Here is a 21,436-nt window from a genome sequence, read left to right as displayed (position 1 = left end):
AGGGAAGGTAGATTCTTGCTAAACTTGCCTTATAGAATCCTTACTAAAGTCAGGCCAAAGACTTAGACATCAAGGTTGGGGGATGGGGGACTTGATCAGATATCAACAGTGGGGTGACTCTCCCTAAACTGACTTAGCAGGATTCTTGCTAAAACTAGACTCAGCATACCAAGAACAGGGCCCTGGCATGAGGCCAGGTTGAGAAGAAGGCTCAGAGGAGCCTGTCTAAAGTTTAGTCAAAGAGAGAATCTTTGTCACATTTGAGAAAACAGAGGCCCAAAGATGTCAAGAAGCTTGCTCAAGGTCATATGGTTAATCGCTGGCATAGCTGGGAATCTGACTGAGAGCTTCCCAGTGCTCTTGTGTTAAGTGCCTGCTTTACTAGTAACACACATAATCCTTCTACAAAGGCAGTTATATGGCTCAATGCTTATGATCTGACTTTTTATTCTAGTTGTAATAAGTGACGAAGCAAAATGGACGCCAGGGTGGCTCAGTCGGTTTAGTGTCTGACTCTTGATTTCGGCTCAGGTCATGATCTCATGGTTCATGGGGTTGAGCCCCACATCAGACTCCATACTGATTGTGCAGAACCTGCTTGGGATTCTCTCTCTCTGCTTCTCTCTCTCTCTCCCAAAATAAGTAAATAAACTTCAAAAAATATAAGTGATGAAGCAAAGCTGCTTCTGCCATCTTAGGAGACTCTTAGTTATAGGAAACTGGAGCCTGCCTCCACTCTCTTGTTTTTGTTACCTCATAAATTCCATCAATCCCTATTAACTGCCTCGTGTGTTTTTACAAAATGGATGTCATCAAAAAGATTAAGACAAGTGCATAAGATTTAACTATCACCATGATAAAGAGAAAACTTAAAGCATACTTCGAAGTAGTTTTGAGTACGCCCCTGTCTGACTTGCATAGACGTCTGCTGCCTTGATCACTTCCAGATTTTAGTGTTGGCTAGAAGATTGCTTTCTTCTGAGGCACCAGAATATATTCAAAGAAGAAAAAGGGAAGTAGCCAAATTACTTTAAAAGCAATTTGACATCTTATTTACCAGATGTACTGTAAATTACATAGTTATTGGAACCTAGTGTCTACAGTGTTCTCTTTGCAATAGTGAAAGACTACAACCTTAAATGGAAACTGGATTTAAAATTTACTAATCAATTCATCAGCTTATCTTTAGTTATTACCACTTATGTCCAAGACTTTAAATTTTCTACTTTATTTTTTCAGTTACTTTGTTAGGTCATTTGAGAAATAATGCTTTGAGAGCTCCATGTACAAAATTGACTTGGCATATAACTCATTAAAATTTTACCTCTTGGAAATTAAGATCTTAGAAGTTTTGCTATGATACAATCTGAAGTTTTCCTTGTTACCTACTAAGACCAAAATATATATTTCAGTGACATTTTTCTAAGCATTCTTGTATTGGTCCTACTATAGCATGCAGCATGCACATAGATAAAATGTCTTTACTCAAACTCTGAATTATCTTAGGTAGGAATTCTATTTAACTAATTGTGTGGCCAGACTCTTCCCAAACTGTTGTCATAAATCAGTTTGCCTTCTGAATTCCAAATTGCCAAATGCTTTAAAAGTTTATTACCTGGCAGTAATAATAATAATGTTTTATATTTATGTGACATGCCACCATTTACATCATATAATGTACTTTTATTATAAGCTCATTAAAGACAGAGTTTGGGTCTAGCTAACCTTTGTGTTCCCTGTAGCACCTTGTACATGGAGATATCAGGTCCATATTTTCAAAATTCAATTTGATCTTTAAAACAACACTGTTCGCATTATGTGGGTGAGAAAACAAGCTCAGAGAAATTGAATTGTCCACAATCCCATCGATATAAATAGTAGAACCAAGAATAGATCCTAAGTTTTCTAATTCCTAGGATTCAGTTCTCTAGCACAATTTATTCTCTCTGCTAACCTCAGTGTTTATAAATCATAGCAAGACTTGTAAGGAAAGGAAATTGTGTTTACAGTTAATTAACATTAACCAAGAGTGGTCTTATTTGTAGGCTTTTTATCTTTTTATTTAATGATCCTTCTTTTAATAGTTAATAGACTGATTTAATATGTGCATTGAATAATAATAAAGTTAATTTGGTATTTTCTGTGGTTTGGGGTAGGATATTGCATGTCAAAATATTTTAAAGTACCCTTTCACCGATGGCCTTCACATTTTTGGAAAGTTTTGCTCTTTATATTTTAAAGTTCAGTGATGAACAAATATATATATTGGTTTTTCTCTGAATAACTTGTTACAAATAATAATGCAGAAAAGAAAGTTTCTTGATGAATTATGAAAAAAATCAGAAGGTGGCTACATGGAATGATTTTCAAAGAAGGCAAATAGAAGTACAGTTGGTAATGGCCATTGTGTACCTGTATTTTAATTTCTCTATTTAGTCACCTGTGATCTTTGTATTTTTGTCTAATGGGCCTTTTAAAGTTAACTGTACCTCTTTGAGGCAATCTGAACATATCAAGAAGTTTGCACCATGAATTTTTCCTAAGAGAAGCCAGAGGCCAAGATAAACTTAAACATTTATACAAAATTAACCCTTCGTGAAGGGAATGGAAGGCTATCAGCGAAATGGTACTGTCTTTCCAACTTTAATGTTTGAGATGCTAACTTTTGGAAAGCCATGGTAGTAGTGTTAACATGATATCTTTAGTAGAGTTTTCCATTTTTTGAATTAATGAAAACTAGCAGCTTATTTCCTATAATAAGCTCTATTTGAAAATGTTTGGCTCTCTATACTTCTGTATGGTTCTGTTTGCCTACTGATTACGCTGTAGGTATGAGATATGCTGGCAAAGAGGATTATTGTTTAACTTGTGCTATAATGTGAACCACTTCTAACTCATAATCTTATTTTGTACTGTGTGATGTCTGATACTGCTAACATCGATCTTTGAGCTTTGGTGAACTCTGATCTTCCCAGGTTTTCAAGGTTAGACTCTTCACTGGTCAATTCTTTATTTTTTTTTAAATGTTTTGCATGTGTGATAAGAGAAATGCAGTTTTTTGTTTTTGTTTTGTTTTGTTTTGTTTTTGCTATAACTCAGAAGTCATTGAAGGGGGCTGTTATTCTCAAATACTACCTGCTCTGGTATTTAACATATTGGTGAAGGTAATGTTAGTTGTTTATAATCAAGTTTGAAATGACATTAGGTTTTTGTGGCTTCAATTGTTTATAATAGGTAATTCTTACATGAAGACATGTTGAATTTTAAATGGATATACACATATTGTTATCTTTAAGACTGCGTTAAGATTTTTAGTCAGGTATCTGGTCCATTTGTAATTTCTGCATATTGATATTATTTTCTTGAAGTTTTGTTGCTTGACATTGCTCTGATTTGTGTTTATGTGGCTATTTTCAAAAATGGAAGAGCATAGCTGTTGAGGACTTTAAAAATAAAATCTATATGTCCCTTATATCATTAGCAAATCATTAATTTAAATTTGAAGGACTCCAGAATGGCAGGTATGAATTAATAACATGTAAATTTCCCAATATCTTATTTTAATTGCAGAAAGAACAATGCCCATAACATGCCTACTTTTTTTTTCAAATATTCTGATAACTTTTCAGCCTGGGGAAAAGAATCATAAAAGATTCCCCTTTTCCCCCGATCTTACTCTTACTTTGTCATTGTTGGGCTGATTAACAGTTTATTTTTTTTCCTAATAAGATGATTTGCTACCTGATTTCTAGTCCAAATTATACATTATAGATGAAAGCAAATAATTTTGCTTAGAAAACCCTATCTAAGGGGTTTGAACTCAACAATTGCTTTTCTTTGTTTATTTTAGTGTTAAGTATTCCAGCCCTTTCTTTATGATCAGGAAGGGAATTTCTAAGTGTGTCTTTCTGGTTGCTGGATTTGGGTGGCTATATAATTTAAACTGCTTAAAGATAAAACAATTGTGCTGTTGTGGACCTGCTTCCTCTTTCTTATGTGCCAGATAGAATAGTGTTATCATATGAAATAACATAGAAATAGCTGAAATATTTAAAATGGGCTCATATTTCAAAGATAGGTTCTTTCAGTTTTACTAAGAATGAAGGTAATAATAGTGCTAATAATTTTTAAAAGTCTCTTTCATAATTCTTACTAAGTGCAGGCACTGTGTTAAATAATGTATACATATTATCTTATTTAATCCTTGGTACAACCTGATAAAGTAGGTACTATTCTTATTTCCATTTTAAAAAGGAGGAAATTGAGGCCAAAGAGATTAACAAACTTGCTAAAGCCTAGCAGCTAATGATTATTGGAGCTGGGATTCCAACCTAGCATTCTAGCTCCAGAGCCCAGCGTTCTTAATCTGTAGGCCATGCTGCCTTGTTAGAATGTAGTCATTGATTCTGGGTCTTAGGAGTATTGGAAGAGAACTAAAGTCTGAATTTTATCTCAGATCAAAAAGATGACCCTTTGTCCATAGGTAAGCATGAATTCAGGTATTCTAAATTCATTTGCCTATGATATTTCCTTCCAAAGTAATCACTATATATTTTCCTTTTTTATTGAAACCAATGAAACACTAAGATAACCAGAGGAGAAAATGTGTAAGTGCTAACTTTTGCCTGTTCATTTCTTAGTGCTTCATAACTAGTTTCTTAAGGCAGAACTAGATAGTCCTAGCTTCAATCACTGTGTAGCAAGTAAGTAACAGTTATTTCCCACCTAGTGACAAAACATGTGGCCATTCACAAGATCCCCTTGGTTGCTTCATAGACCTAATATCTTTATTTAGAATGAAAAGTTAAAAATATAGTATAAGGAAAAGAGCTTAGCAAAAATCCTATTTTAAATAATTTTATTTATTCACAAGACATATGCAAAATTTTTCTTCAGAAATAATTTAAATGAATTTCTGACACTAAAATATTACCGTATATTAATAAGCATGGCACTAAAATGAAATCAAACAGTTTGCTCAAGTAACTATCTTAATTGCATAGTAATAAAAGCCGAATGAAACCACTTACAAATACTACTTACAAAATAACTACTTATAAAGCAATTTGATATTAATCGCAATGAGACAAATTGCTTGAATCCCTGATTGTCCTAAGTACCAATTCTTAAAGTGTGGTCTGAAACCAGCAGCTTTAGTTACAGGGCACTTGTTAGAATGCAGATTCCTGGACCCCTCCCCAGCCTTACTGAATCCAAAACTTTGGGGGTAAGCTCAAGAATATGTTTTATCAGAGTGTCCTGGGGATTCTGATATATGCTCCAATTTGAGAACAGTGTCCTATAGTGTTTGTTTACTTTCACTTAAGTTAAACACTTGGGGTTACAGAAGCAATCTTTATTATAATGTCCTGGGTCCTTTCTTTAACTGTGATCTTATTAGATTTAACATACAATAAAATGCAAACTAAAATGGTCTGCAAATAAGAGTTAATAACAAAAAGAACCCAGCCTAATTTATATTAGAAAGGGTTATCATAGGTCTATATATTTTAATGTAGTCTGGATTTTATTCTGCAAACTAATAGGATTTAGGTGACTGATAATTTAAAAGCCAGACTTTTATACTACTCTTATGCTATACTGAAATTTGGCCATTTGTTGTGCATTATCAAGGTCTACCAGGTCCAGAAGGTCCCCGGGGTCTCCCTGGAAAAGGAGGTATTAAAGGAGAGAGAGGAAACCCAGGCCAACCTGGGCAACCTGGTTTGCCTGGTTTGAAAGGAGATCAAGGACCACCAGGACTCCAGGTAGGAAATGGGGGTAGATATTTGATGAGAAAGGGGTGTGGGTGTTTGCATTCAAAATGAGAATTCTAAGCTGCATTATTTTTATTAGTATTTACTGGTCAAGGCTGTATATATGGCTCCCTGGTGAATTACAAAGAAAAAAAAGGCAAGTTTCCTATTTTTTCCAACTAAAGGAACTTTGTTACTGTATAGTTAAGGAGTTCCTCAGAAGATATTTTACCTGGAGTCATTGCTATGTATATTGTTTAGGTTTGAGAAACCTTCTTTTCAGTGAAAGCAAATTCATAAAAGGAGACACACATATCAGAGCATTGAATGTGGATGAGACCTTTCACAGGGAAGTAATTAGAGTTGAGTGGGGATATTTTAGACTTTGAAATTAGAATTAGGTTCAAATTTCAGCTCCACTTCACACTTCTGCTTTGTGTCTATGAGTAAAAAAAAAAGTCCTGTAAAAAAGGAATAATAACATATCCCTACATCTGTACTCCTGTACTTTTGCACATTGGTTTGAGTGACCCAGAAAGTCACATGCTTCTTTATGGATCATTAATGTTTCTTACATTCATTCAGGAGGATTGTTAGATTGCGACCAACACAGTTTGGGCTCAGTCTTTTAACTCTGGTGGCTGCTTTATAGCAGAAAAAAGAAAAAGGATCTAAAAAAGTAGTCCTTAAAGCTTTCCAGCAACTAACCTCTTTTCCTCATGTCACCACTATTCTTCTAGACACATGCTAGAATTAAATTTTAGTCTTCTCTTTATTCATTCTCTACTTACTCCCTCCTCACTCATTTCCCTCATTCTTCCAGTTCACATGTCTCTATACTTGATTCAAGACTACTACTGCCTGTTACCAAGATTTCATGAATCTAGTATTATCAAGTTCTGTTCATTTTCTTTTGTGTAAATTAGTTCTTATATTTGCATGTTTTTTAATTCTTTTATTGGAAATAATGTTAAACTTACAGAAAAACTCCAAGAATGGTAAAAAAAAAAAACTTCATGTATCACTTATTCAGATGGACTGGTTGTTAATGTTTTACCCTGTATGTTGTATGTGTGTGTATATATATAAACATTTGAGAATAAGTTGCAACTGTCATGCTTTTTTAGTACTAAATACCTGAGTGCATACTGATTTTAATATATTCTATTTTTAAAAATAGAATGTTCCTTCTTTTGTCTGCTCTTTCTTCACTCTAGTTATGCATCCCAAGCTGGAATACTACATGAGTGATGTTGTGTCCTCCATCAGATATTTAGGCCCAAAATGGTCATCTGCCCTTCATTGGTGATTTTAATTTTGATCATTCCAACAAATTGTTATCTGATTTCTCCACTGTATGGTTACTATTCTTCTCCTTGTAACTAATAAGCAAAACTATAGGAATGCACATTAAGACCATGCAAATATATTGCTCATCAGAATTTCCCCATATAGTTAAATCTATTTATGATTTTTGTCTCAACCAACCAATACTAGAATAGTGGCAAATTGATAATTTTTTAACTCTAGCACTACCTCTACATATACCAGTCAGCCCTTTGGTAAGCAAGAGCCTCCCTTCTCTTCCATGTATTGTTTATTTATTATTAGTATGGACACATAAATTCTCTTTTTTAATCATTTTTAAGTTTTTTAAACTGTAATTACCTATTTTCATGCTCAAATTATCCTGGATTTGGAAACTTCTTCAAGCTGGATCCTATGTCTTTCTAACATGCCCTGTTTTTTTAAGCTGTTTCTTACATGTTGGACTAATATGTACCATGTTTGCCCCTCTTTTATTCCTAATAATGAGAGTTTCATTTTAACACACTTACTCTTCCTTTAGGTACATTCTAGACTTCCTCTCAACTCTTCTTCTTCCCATAGTTTTCCTGTCCCTCAAACCCAATTAAGTAACAGGTCCTACTATATTTTTTGCTAAGTCTTGCAGACTATCATTTCTGCACTTGCACTTGTGATTCTAACCGAAGCACTTATCACCTCAGTGCTACACTAAAAAAAAAAAAAAAAACAAAAACAAAAACAAAAACAAAAAAAACCCTCTTTCTTAATGATGATAAAATAATAGCTGCCATTTCTTAAGTACACACTATATGGCAATCAGTTTTATAAGTACTTAATATGAGCTATCTCATTTAATCCTCACAAAACCTCCATGAAGTTAATACTATTATTTTCTCTATGTTAGAGGTGAGAAAACTGTGAATCAAAGGGGTTAAATAATCAACTCAAGGTCACACGGACTAGTAAGAGGCAAAATTGGGATTTGGATCTTGGAAGTTTGACTCTAGAGCCAGTGCTATAAATGAATATGAATACTATATAACCTCACTCTCTCCCCCTCCAATTTTCTTTTCTAAAATTAACAATTTTGTTTATTCAGGGTAATCCTGGTCGGCCAGGTCTCAATGGAATGAAAGGAGATCCTGGTCTCCCAGGTGTTCCAGGATTTCCAGGTATTTGAAGGGATATTTTGAAGTTCCCTTTTTATTTTAAACTCCTTTGGGATAAGATACCCATTTTCTGATTTGACTGGGTAAATGCTAGGCCCCTGTTGCTTTTCTGTGCCATTATATGTACCTTCTTTGCAGGCATGAAGGGACCCAGTGGAATACCTGGTTCAACTGGCCCTGAAGGGGATCCAGGACTTGTTGGCCCCCCAGGTAAGACTTACTCCAGGAGCTAGTTATACCTAATTTTTAAACACATTGAGGAATTTGAATGTTTGCATTCTGTCTTTCAACTAAAATTTTAGAGTCTCAGTCCCCAACAACTGAGGGATTGTTCCCTTTATTTACTCATCTCTCAACCTCTCTAATTACTAATGTAATATTGATACCAGATCTTTTAAGTTTAAGATGGATACAGGGCTAACAATAATGCTTCACTAAGATTTTTATTGGCTTTTATACTAACCTTCCCGTATTCAGTTGAACAAATCACAAGAGCAAGTCATTTTTAGTTGGAAGTATTTTTAATATGAGAATAGTTCTTTTTGCTGGAGACTTATAGAGGTTTCCTGTAAATTGAAATAGGACAAGCGCTAAATTCCATCACTAGTTCAGTGGAACACTTGACAAGCACAATAAACAAGAAGCTCAAATGATGTTAGAATCAGAATGGACTTGTCCGGAAATAGAATTGTCTTCTCCTGACACAGATTTGTAATGGATTAGACTTTCTAGTAACCAAGTCATGCTTCAAGGCTTGAAAATAGGGACAGTAGGCCTAATTTTTCCATTGACCCTAAGGAAATTATTTATTTTTTCAGTCTTCTGGGTGAGATGATAGTTTTCCCAGACACATTTCTTTTGGACATGGCAGTATTTCAACACCTATAACTTGTGTCTTTCATACCAATTTTTATTCTGACCTTAGGACACTTTGGCATCCATTCCTTCTGGCCTTTCTTTTTCCTACCTTCAAAATTGAATATTTTACCTCTTAGGTCCCCCTGGATTACCTGGTCCTTCAGGACAGAGTATTATAATCAAAGGAGATGTTGGTCCACCAGGGATCCCAGGCCAGCCTGGATTAAAAGGTCTACCAGGACTACCAGGACCTCAAGGCTTACCAGGTACCTTTGCAGATCATCTTTCTAAGCCTTATCTATTTGAGAACATTTCCCTAGTTCTCCTGTTACTTGCCAGAGTTCATTTCTGAGGAGTCTCAACAGCTCGTAGAATAGCAGACTGCCACAGGTCCCATCTCCCGTTTTCTTGAAAATGTTCATTTCTCATGCCCTAATCTTATCCTTTACACCAAGTCTGACCTCTCCTAGCCAGTTCCTCTGGCTATTCTAATTTGAATGATTGTGTTAATGTTGTTACAAATTTTGTGAAGAAATGAAAATGCATTCAAGATCTGGTGCTTTCTCTGTTCCAACCACCAGAAGGATACAAAGCTAAGTTGGTGGACTCACTTCCCTACTGTGAGACCTCATGATTTTTAAACTAAATCCTGTCTAGTTGGCCATTTGACTCTACGCTTGCAGCCAACTCTGATTATAAAACAAAGCTAGAAACTAACTTCAGTCTTTCTCACTTATTAAGTGATTGGTTGTCAATCTTTCCATAATCTAAATGAACCAGGCAGTAACAACTCCCACCTGTGGTGGGACAGATAACAAAGTCAGGCCTTGTACTCCTATTTTGTTCTGAGGCAAAGACACAACTGCCATATTATGGGAATCTCTACAGAGAAAAATTGATCATTTAAAACTAAAGCTAGGGGCGCCTGGGTGGCTCAGTCGGTTAAGCGTCCGACTTCGGCTCAGGTCATGATCTCGCGGTCCATGAGTTCGAGCCCCGCGTCGGGCTCTGTGCTGACAGCCCAGAGCCTGGAGCCTGTTTCAGATTCTGTGTCTCCCTCTCTCTGCCCTCCCCCGTTCATGCTCTGTCTCTCTCTGTCTCAAAAATAAATAAACGTTAAAAAAAATTTAAAAAAAAATAAAACTAAAGCTAAATCCTTGTCTGCTTCGTTTGCCCCAGGCTTGAGCTATTCCTTCATGTATCTGGATTGAAGACAAGACCAAATTATGAATTTAGTGACACTGAAGGACCTTAAGTTTCCTGTATCTGTCTGGATATGGAATTACACCCATATTTGAAGACCTGTTTTCTTCCCCTATAGGTCCAATTGGCCCTCCAGGAGATCCTGGACGCAACGGACTCCCGGGCTTTGATGGTGCAGGAGGGCGCAAAGGAGACCCAGGTCTGCCAGGCCAGCCAGGTGAGACAAGTAGAATAATGCTGCCAATAGCATTCTCAAGTCTGAGACACTTGTACATGTATGGTGTCAAATTGGAGCTGTGAGAGTTTTCTCTTGAGAGAATGTACCTACCTGCTGACTCTGTTGCTGGGGGAAAAGAGGATAGCACATACAAGGAAATTTCCCAGTATAAGAAAAGCATAGAAAGCTTATGTGTTTGTGTGTGTGTGTGTGTGTGTGTGTGTGTGTTTAGAGCACTGGAAAACCCAGCTCTTCCTCAAAAGTTTTTCCAGGCAGTCCCTGTACTTAACCTGTTCTGATCTTTTTCAGTGTATTGATTTAAATCCCATGACCATCTTGACACTATTGTGAATCCTTCCATGTTTGAAAATATGACAATACAATTTAATTTCCCCCATAAAATTCAGTAAATGTAGTTGTAGAGTTTGTAAAGTTTAAACTGATCCCCATAGAACTTTGAGAGTCATAGTGGTATACTGAGATGACAAATTAATACTCAGATTTTTTCGTTCATTGATGAATAGGTGCTCCTGATAATATTGATTCTGGTATCCACTAGATTTCCAATATGTTCTCCAGCTACTTCCTAGAAGAATTTGAATCACCTTGCAATAAAAAATCCAGGCAGAGGAACTGAATAGACACTTTTCCAAACTAGACATATAGATGGCCAACAGACACGTGAAAAGATGCTCAATATCACTACTCATCAGGGAAGTGCAAATCAGAATGACAATGATATATCATCTTATACTCATCCCATCAAAAGACAGGAAATAACGAGTGTTGACAATGACATGGATAAAAAGGAACCCTCATGCACGGTTTGTGGTAATGCAAATTGGTGCAGCCATTGTGGAAAACAGTATAGAGGTTCCTCAAAAAATTAAAAATAGAATTACCACAATGATCCAGTAAATCTACTACTGGGTATTTCTGCAAAAAAAACAAAAACACTAATTCCAAAAGATATACCCACCCCTCTTTATTGTGGCATTATTTACAATAGCCAAGATATGGAAGCAGCCCAGCTGTCCACTAATAGATGAACAGATAAAGATGTGATACACACACACACACACACACACACACACACACACAAAGGAATATTACTCAGCCATAAGAAAGAATGAGATCTTGTCATTTACAACAACATGGATGGACCTAGAGTGTATAATACTAAATGAAATAACTCAAAGAAAGAGAAATACCATGAGTTCACTCATATGTGGAATTCAATAAACAAATGAACAAACAGGAAAAAAAAGAGACAAACAAAAAACTAGACTCTTGAATACAGAGAACAAACTGGTGATTGTTAAAGGGGAGGTGGATTGGGGGTGGGTGAAATAGATAGAGGGGATTGAAAGTACTCACTTATCATGATGAACAATGATTAATGTATTGAATTGTTGGATTACTGTATTGTACACCTGAAACTAATATACTGTTTGTTAACTCTACTTCGATAAAAAAATTAAAATTAAAAAAACACACTCGGAAGATTGCTAAAACAGAAATAAATGATAATAAACTCAATAGATTTTTAATATGTGTTAGCAACTCTAGACAATATAAATATAACTCTGAATAATATAAACATAAAGAATATTTATTGGCAAAAAATATCAGTGGCAGCAAAACAGAGTGGTAATACCTATCGTCTTCCTGGAACCAATACCCTGCCATTTCATTAACTGCATACAGGAAAGAAACAAGTTAGTATCATCACATGTGGGCATTGCTGTGAAGGTTCCCCAAAGTGAAAATGTGTATACACAGTGGCAAAATGCCTGTGTATAAAGAGAAATTTAAAATAAGCTCAAATCAAGAGGCTAACTAGAGAAAGGGAATCAGTGGCAAATTGAAAATAGACATTTTGAAACGACTGCTTTAGAGTGCCCTGCCTATTCTCTAAACAAAAAGGTATGCTGGAGAATAATTCCCCAGATTCAAAGGAAAATGTTTTTCAGCACTGAAACTGGCAGACTGATGGCAACCACACCCTTCCTTTCTCATTGATGAACAAAACAGCAAACTGAAATTTCGTCCTGGATTTTGGACTCCTGTAGTAGAGCGAGAGACTAGATAACACACAGGCTTCCTGAATAATCATCACTTCTTCCCATCTGATGTTCTGTCGCCCAGTACTCATTTAATGCCTAATGTTGTCAACCAATTCCATTAGGAAAAAAAATATATATGTTTAAATCTCTTTAAGAGCAGGGACCATATTTTATTTATCTCCAAATACATGATATCTAACAATGCCCTTATAGACACTCTATAAATAGTAACTAAAATAATGAATCAAATGAGGTCATAGTGTTTTGTCAATAGCCATAATAGTGGATCAGAGCTTACTTAAATTTTGTATACTGATGATTCCATGGAAATAGGTACCCGTGGTTTGGATGGTCCCCCTGGACCAGATGGATTGCAGGGTCCCCCAGGCCCCCCAGGAACCTCCTCTATTGTCCATGGATTCCTCATCACACGTCACAGCCAGACAACAGATGCACCACAATGCCCACATGGAACTGTCCAGATTTATGAAGGATTTTCTCTCCTGTATGTTCAAGGAAATAAAAGAGCTCATGGTCAAGACTTGGGTGAGATCATTGGCATTTTAATTTTTTACTGTGCGTTGTGTTTTGTTTTGAAAATCCTGTTGGGTTCTAGAGTAGCTTTGGATAAAATGTATCTCTCTATTCTCTTGGGGCTTCCGAATTGAAGACCATGTCAAGGGCAGCTGAATATATTCACTGTAAGTTTTAAATAAGTAATATTTTACTTTAGCAGCATTAGTTAGCTAGTGTAAGGTACAATTCTTGGCCTAAAGCAGCATATTTGGGGAAGGGCCACATGTACTTTTAGCTTAGTTATTAAGGACATAGATTCTCTGGGCTCTATGCAGTCTAGCAGCTACTTGAGAGGGCAGTGTTCACAACTCAGAGGAGATAGTTTCTTTTTCTCTGACACTGGTCTTCATCCAATTGAAAGATAAATTCTGAAGAGAATCTTGGTTTTAAAATCAAAGAAAATAAGGTCATTTCTTAATGATGCTAGTTTATAGTTCCTAAAATAAGTGCTTTAGCTTTGTAAAGTATTACCAGAGTTGACTAAAACTACACAAAGCACCATATTTGTATATAAAATCCACTTCATTTCATGGGTTCCTGTGCATCTTCTCAATACTGTAATAGGCAGTTTGGTTGATGAAATGAGGCTGGACTGGATGGATGACTCTCAAGACCTTTTTAAATCCTTAATTTTGTGGAATTTTGACTTTGCATTTTGAGGCCCCATTGTTTGACCTGCAGCTACCAATTTTAGAGATCATTATCCCCTTTGCCTCCAAAGGACATCTAAGAAGATCGTCTGGGCTCCAAGTTTCTGGGGTCTCATGTTAGGAAGCCTCCTGAGGTCTCTAGCTAGACTATTCTGTGAAAACAGTTCTGTAGCAATAGAGACCTCTATTCACTCTGTTCCTAGGGCATGTGGCCACACCTGCCAGGCAGTGCTGGCCCACCAGAGCAAGCATATCCACTTACATGGAAACCAAGGTCATTTTATGAAGGTTATTTTATGAAGCCAAATAAAGTAGGAGTTTGCCCACCAACTTTATTCTCCTACTTCTACTTTTCTTGGTCTCCTTTTCATCTTTTCTCTTTTATTTGCCTTTCCTTTTTATACTTTTTTATGTAACATCTTCTTTTTCTAATTTCATAATTGAAAAATCTTCATTGTGAAAATATCCTTACCTTTTACATAAATTTCTCTAGTCTTCCTACCTTTTACATAAATTTCTCTAGTCTTCCTCCCATAAAATTCTTCTCCTTTTAGTCCATCTTTTCTTCACTATCAGCATCTTAACTTATACCCATAATTAAGCCTGTAAAGTTCACATTGCTCTCCTTTCAAGTCGAGGATACATTAGAAGGCTTTGAGAACCATGACATTCAAAAATATAATCCAAACTGAAAATGGAATCTGATATCCAGCATGTCATTGTAACTTTTCAAAATGCATGTATTGGTCAAGCAAGGGCTGTCATAATATGCATTCAGACTTGGAGACTACAGACTGGCCCTGGCTCAGGTACAGTTTAGCCCTCAGATGTGTGAAGGCCATGATATAAGGCCCAAGATGCTAAGGGTGATCCCATATTGCAGAGTCTCTTCCATGGCTCGCACAAGGATCAAACTGAAGAAAGCTTGATCCAAAGAGTGGAGGCAGCTGTAGGTTTGATTTAAAGAAACAATCACATGATCACATAAATACAGTCTATGTTGGATTAGTGAAGGGATTATGGTGTGTAAAAATAGATGGTGGAGGTAACAGATTGAATACTAAAACTGTTCTGTATGGAAGCAAACAAATACTAAGAACCATTAGTGTATTAAAGCCTTATAATTGTAAGAATATGGAGGCATTGAGAATTCATGAGATTTTTCTTCAAAATTTTCTTTGAAAATTTGGAAACTACACAGAATTCTGCATCATTTTGGGCAGCCTAAAGCACAAATGCAACCGAATATCCCTGTCTCATCATTGTGGGCCTTCCTTTTATGTACCTCTTCCTTTTCATTTCTTTCTAAGACCAGGGATATTTCCAGTTCTGTCCTCAATTAAGCAGTAATATGAGTTTTATTTTTTAAATACTTTATAAATAAAAAGCACTTGAATTTCCATTCTTCAATTTGATTTTCACAATTATGATCAAGAAAGATATAGGACAAGTATCATTTTCTTCTATTTTATATGCAAAAATAGAGTATCATATGGAAGAGATGAGTCACTGGGTTCTACTCCTGAAGCCAACACTACATTGTATGTTAATTAACTTGGATTTAAATAAATAAAAAATAATAAAGCATATTTAATTGGGAAAAAAGTTTATATACTTTAAAAAATGGTTATTGTTTGGTTTCAAAACATTATATTGGATACAGTTAAAAGCATGATAAGAAGTCTGTTTTTAAATATAAATATTCACAAAACACTATACATGACAGCTGGTAACATTTGAAATATGGTTTGCAAAGTCCCAGACTCCAGATCATAAAGTAGAGTATAAAAAAGTGGTTTTGGAGCCAAGAGACAATAACCAATATCTTAATAACTGGCATAGTATCAATTTAAAATTCTTATGAAAAAATTTATATTTAAACTTAAAAATGCATGAGGGGATACATAGTTTTTCATCATTCTTTGGTGAATAAAAGAAAAATGGTCTAATCACTGGTAGAAGTAACCTCTATTGCCCTTACCAGTTCTGAAATTTTTTCCCACTCACATCCTTCCTTTCTCTTTTATTTTTTTTCCTTTTTATTATTCACCTCCAAACCTGTTCATGGTTCATATAGGTCAGCACTACAGTTGTCCCTAGGATGAGAGAGATTGCAAAAACAAACAAGATAACATACTGGGGATGTCTTGGAGGGAGAGAGGGTGTCCTGGAGAGGAAGTACTAATAAGATATTATAGGAAATCAGTGTGTTCTTCATTTGTTTGCAATAGATTAGTCAATATTCTCCATGAGACATCATTGTTATAAATGTATCTCCAGCATAAAAATGGCGTTGGGGAATATATAATGAATTGCAACAATAAATACCTATATAAGTTATAAGATATCTCCTGATTTTAGAAATGTTACAAATGTAAGTAAGTGTGCATCCTATAATTGAAGAACTAAAGTATATTTATTATCTAAGAAGTGTGAGCAAGTTTCTCTTTGAAAGGTTGCTTGTTTGGGTTTCAAAAGAAACTAAAGTATCATCATAATATAGTCCTTCATCCTTTTCTCCCCAATTCTTCCTAGGGACGGCTGGCAGCTGCCTTCGTCGCTTTAGTACCATGCCTTTCATGTTCTGCAACATCAATAATGTTTGCAACTTTGCTTCAAGAAATGACTATTCTTACTGGCTGTCCACCCCAGAGCCCATGCCAATGAGCATGGAACCCCTGAAGGGCCAGAGAATCCAGCCATTCATTAGTCGGTGAGATACTGGTATAGCTTTGACTTTTACCAATCCCCAGTTAATGTAACTAGTCAGAAATGAATCTAAAGCTAAGAATTTCATCATATTCTTCCCAAGTTAGGTAAGACAAAGTGCCTTTATAATATTCAATTTGGTATTTAGTTTAAGCCATAGTAATTGGGGGTTCACTTTTGACCAAACCCTATGATAGAAATAGTGTAATATACAATGAAATCAGACTAATCATTAGTCAAATATATGTAAATTAATTTAATATATACCAGGCTTGGCTAAGTGCTACAGTAGATCTAATAAAATGTTATGAAAGCATAAGGAAAAGAATGTTTAATTTTAACTGAATAAATCTAGGATGACTATATGGAAGAAATGTATTTTAACCTGGTTAGTACTTGAAGAAGGATGGGAAGGACTTGAGACACAGGTAGTTATAAGGGGGAGGGGCATACTAGGCAGAGAACATGGGAATGGGTAGTAGATTGATGTATCTAGAATATAGTTTGTAAAGGCTGCATAGGAAGAAGAGATTGGAAAGTTAGCGTGGACCCAGATTGCAGAAGACTTTCATGAAACATCTGATTTTATTTTGGACTTTATCTGGTATATAATGGGGAGCCTAAAAGCTTTTGAGGTACATTTCACGGAAAATTACAGAGCCATTGGAAATGTAACATGGATTACAAAGGGGATAGTCCTAAAACAGACCAGTTAGATTGAAGGTATTGCTACAGTCCTGGTAGGAATGGAGTGGAACTGTCAGTGGGGAATATGTATCACTTTAATAGAATAGATAGGTTTTGGCAGTTGATTAGTTATGGGAGGGAGGAAGTGATAGGTGAGGTTTAGAGCATGAATAACTAACAGGAGAGTGGTACCATTAATAGAAATTTTTCTAGAGTTTTGCCACAATAGAACTCTAGTTTAACTCGATCTTCTAGGCTTATGAGATATTGCCATTTTTTATTCTGATCATGACCCAACTGACTTAGGTGTCCACTAACCATCATTAGTGCACATGACTAGTCTAGTTTCTAGAATGAATCCTTGCAAAGTATAGTTTCTTTGACATTGAATATAAAGGTTAAACCTAGTTCAGCTTCTCTTAGTAGCAAATTCACAGTGCTCTTTTTAATACAGTTGCCAAGATTTGCAGAGGAATTTATTCTTTGTGATTTTTGTCAGCCCCAACTCTTGGGAGTAAAAAGTCCTTTAAAGGTGTACCCTATTTTGTAGATAAACTTCACCAAATTGGTTCAGTCATATGTCAGAAGGTCCCTTCATGCTTTTTATTAAAGATTTGGTAGACTCAGCTATATTTACTTTGTTGCTGCTTTACTTGATTTTATAGATTTTAAGCCATGTTTCCACGTGCCTGGGTAGCTGCCCAGCATTCTGGAAATGCTGTTTTTCTCTCAATATTGCCAAATGGTTAATAAATATCTTTTGGAACAAGAATAATGGGTGGGGATTGAGAAAGTGTCTGTTTCTTGTCTTTTCCAGCTCACCAGGCATTGTTCTTACCACAGTTTCAGCATTACTAAATGTCTACCCTCAGTTGGGCACTTTGACAGCAAGTAGTGTGTGCAGTACACTAAGCCAAAGTCTTACAGCAATTACGGCATTGAGTGTAGCAAGTATGAATACAAATTTAGGGCAGAATGGAAAATGAAAGTGCTCTAACAGGGGTTGTGTAGTTTCTTGAAAAAAGCTTACAGTTTTCGTTTATAACTTTATTGTGTACATTTGGAGACAGAGCATATGCAAAAGCAGTTCTCAAAGTGCATTTTAATCCTGCTTTTGTGAGCACTGAAGACACCTTAATGGGTTTCTGTACCAGGAAGGCTTCCAAAGAAGAGGGACTGCGGTTTCCCACGTACTCACTATTTAGATGTGTTCCCCTCCCTTTCCCTTACCAGATGTGCAGTATGTGAAGCTCCCGCCATGGTGATTGCAGTTCACAGTCAGACCATCCAGATTCCCCACTGTCCTCAGGGATGGGATTCTCTCTGGATTGGCTATTCCTTCATGATGGTATGAAATACTCTTTCTTGTCTTTGTCATCACAGCTGACTGTCCATCATATCTGTGTATCTTACCAATATGAGGAATCCCTGCCGTTTTCATAGTAAGCTTGAGCCTCAAATAGCTTCTGTCCAAGTATTGTGTTCCCCTTCACATATTTTCTGGAACATATTTTCATAATCCGCCTGTTACTTTTGTTGAATACCCTTAGTGTGGGTGCCATTCTCTTGCCTCTTGCCCAGTGCTCGCTTTGGCAGCACATATACTCTTACCTCTTGCCCTAATTCCTTCACTGGATTTGAATGTTTGGCCAAATTCAGCACATGTCTTTGGGTATGCACTCAGGTATTATAGCACATGGGTATTGTGGGACATTTTCCCTTATCTTTCTAGCACACAAGCGCAGGAGCAGAGGGCTCAGGTCAAGCCCTGGCCTCCCCTGGTTCCTGCTTAGAAGAGTTTCGTTCAGCTCCTTTCATTGAATGTCATGGCCGGGGTACCTGCAATTACTATGCCAACTCCTACAGCTTTTGGCTAGCAACTGTAGATGTGTCAGACATGTTCAGGTAAGTTACTTATGGCTTTAGTTTAGTTTAGGTCCTAAGCTTCCTTCAGAGATACTGGGGAAGAGAGAAGCAATTCATGGATGGTTTATACCCAACAAATGTTAAGGATTTAGTGGACTGTGTTTTTTATTTTCACTTGTTCTTTTCATACACCTGACTCAGGTCAGAAAAACAAACGTGGCTAATATTCAGTATGTGCGGTTTCAGATGGCTTGGTATTAATCCTTCAGTAACAAAATAGACAAAGCAAGGAAAGGTCATGTGACCTGCTCAATAACTGAGCTGCTCAAACTCTACTGAGGCCACCCCAGGAATTGAAGCTGTAATATGATCCTTGCCCCAGTCCAGTGATCTCTTTTCCCAGGATGTTTTCAAGGCTGTCATCTCAGTGTTTGAATAAGACCACATATGGTATATTTGCTTCAGGATAGTTCAATCTATTAGATTTTTTTCAGTTTAAATTAATTTTTATATATTACTTCTTTTGAGTTATCATTACTTGATATTTTTGTTACAATTATCATTATGCATTTCATATGTATTATTGTTTTATCATTTATTTACCACCAGTTGCCCAGATCTGCCTCATTCTAGGGCTATTAGAGAAATGTATAAGAGAAGAAGAGGGTGAGACAAATAAAGGTAATAGTGGTAGAGAGAAGAGTCACATTGCTCAGAATTTAATCATTGAGTCAGAAGGAGAGCTACTTAAGCACAAATAGAATGTCTGAGTGTGAATTTGAACCAGTAATAGAAGTGAAATATCTGGAAAGGCTAATTTGATTGTCTTGTTTCTTGTTTTCCAGCAAACCTCAGTCAGAAACACTGAAAGCAGGAGACTTGAGGACACGAATTAGCCGATGTCAAGTGTGCATGAAGAGGACATAACATTTTGCAGAATTCCTTGTGTGTTTTTAAATGTGATATATATACATATATATATATATATAAAATTCCCAGGATGCAACGTCTCACTCTTCCCAACTTTACCAGTGCTGCCACCAATGGTGCTACTATATATATGACCAAGAGGACATGCTGACTAGTAACCATGAAGATTCAGATGTACCTCAACAATGTGCCAGAGCAAGGTCTCTATTATCTTTATATGAATGAAATAAGGAAATGAATTTACTTTTTGGGTCCAGAATGACTTTTCCCAAGGATTGTAAGATGAAGATTATATATTTTGCCCAGTAACTAAAACAGCATATTAAAAATTCAATTAAGAGAAGAATCACACTGAGTAAAATAAAAGACTGCAGTTTGGGGGAAGAATTATTTTTCATGGTGCTACTAATCCTACTGTATCCCAGGTGTTTAATATAAAAGTGTTAAGCTTATTTTGCTCTGTAAGTAAAGAATGTGTATATTGTGTAAACAGCCTTTTAGCTCAAAATGTCGAGTCATGTAGATGTGGCCTGACACGAAGCACTCTTTCCAGACAATCTAGGAAAACCTACAATATAGACAAAGGTTTGTATCCATGTTTATCAAAGTGAGAGGACTTATATTCTTGCATCAAGTTACTACCAAGAGTAAATTTATTTTGATTTCTATTCCCTAAGTCCGTATTTGACTTTTTGAAAAAAAAATAGTTCATTTTCATCACTTTAATCAGAATTTTAAATGTTCATGTTACATGCCAAAGTATAATATCTAATAGAGCAATTTCTCTTTTGCTGTATTCTTTAAGACTCTTAATACCGGATGCCCCCCACTTTTTAATGTTTCTTGCATCTTGTTTTTGCTCATCCCTTACTAGGCAAAGTTCTCCCAAATTATTTTCAGAAACAAAAATATGCAAAAAAAATGATGATTTGTTCCCTGTGCTTCTTCTGTAAGAATTATTCTCCTGTGGTCTCTGCTTGTACGAGAACTGGGAAGACCATACTTGGTTAGTCTCTCTTTAATTACGAAGCCAATTGATGTTCCTTCCTCTTTTTTATTTTAAACATTTTATTATAAATAGTCATAGAGTACCTTATTTCCCTAGCTGTCCTCTTTTCACTTCATGTTTTTTAACTTACCAATATCAACTTAATTAAAGATATCATATGTCATAAGAATGCATTGTTGTGTATCTCTTCAGGCTATGTGTAAAAACTTGTGCATTTCCAGATAGACTACATATCTGCACATCAGCAAGCAGTCTTTTCTCAAAGAATCACTTTGAGCAGCTCCCATAGAAGTTTCTGCAGACTTTGATTACTCTCATGGCTGATAGAAAACGTAGAGGAATGTAAACTTTTTTTCTAATAAACAAAACAACCCATTGGAAAGTATTTTCGAGATAATACATTTATTAACAATATTGTATTGCTGGCTGAGA

The 21,436-nt window shown here is 36.0% G+C and overlaps 1 protein-coding gene across 2 annotated transcripts in view; it reads left to right on the top strand.

Moving 5' to 3' along the window:
• COL4A5 (collagen type IV alpha 5 chain) overlaps positions 1–21,173 on the top strand; it is a 235,878-nt gene extending 214,705 nt beyond the window's left edge. The window contains exons 42-51 of one of the 2 annotated variants that reach the window (XM_019426823.2): positions 5,635–5,768; positions 8,164–8,236; positions 8,372–8,443; positions 9,229–9,357; positions 10,413–10,511; positions 12,911–13,123; positions 16,339–16,516; positions 18,433–18,547; positions 18,932–19,104; positions 19,911–21,173. In XM_019426823.2, the coding sequence (XP_019282368.2) occupies positions 5,635–5,768; positions 8,164–8,236; positions 8,372–8,443; positions 9,229–9,357; positions 10,413–10,511; positions 12,911–13,123; positions 16,339–16,516; positions 18,433–18,547; positions 18,932–19,104; positions 19,911–19,992 (1,268 nt within the window). In that variant the 3' untranslated portion in view covers positions 19,993–21,173. The remainder of the gene's footprint in view (positions 1–5,634; positions 5,769–8,163; positions 8,237–8,371; positions 8,444–9,228; positions 9,358–10,412; positions 10,512–12,910; positions 13,124–16,338; positions 16,517–18,432; positions 18,548–18,931; positions 19,105–19,910) is intronic. The other variant, XM_053891275.1, reaches the window with a different exon arrangement.
• Positions 21,174–21,436: the final 263 nt, after the last annotated feature.

Source organism: Panthera pardus, unplaced genomic scaffold (assembly GCF_024362965.1).
Source record: "Panthera pardus isolate Hobbes unplaced genomic scaffold, ASM2436296v1 HiC_scaffold_27, whole genome shotgun sequence".
NCBI lineage: Eukaryota > Metazoa > Chordata > Mammalia > Carnivora > Felidae > Panthera > Panthera pardus.
This window is presented reverse-complemented; position numbering and strand designations above follow the sequence as displayed.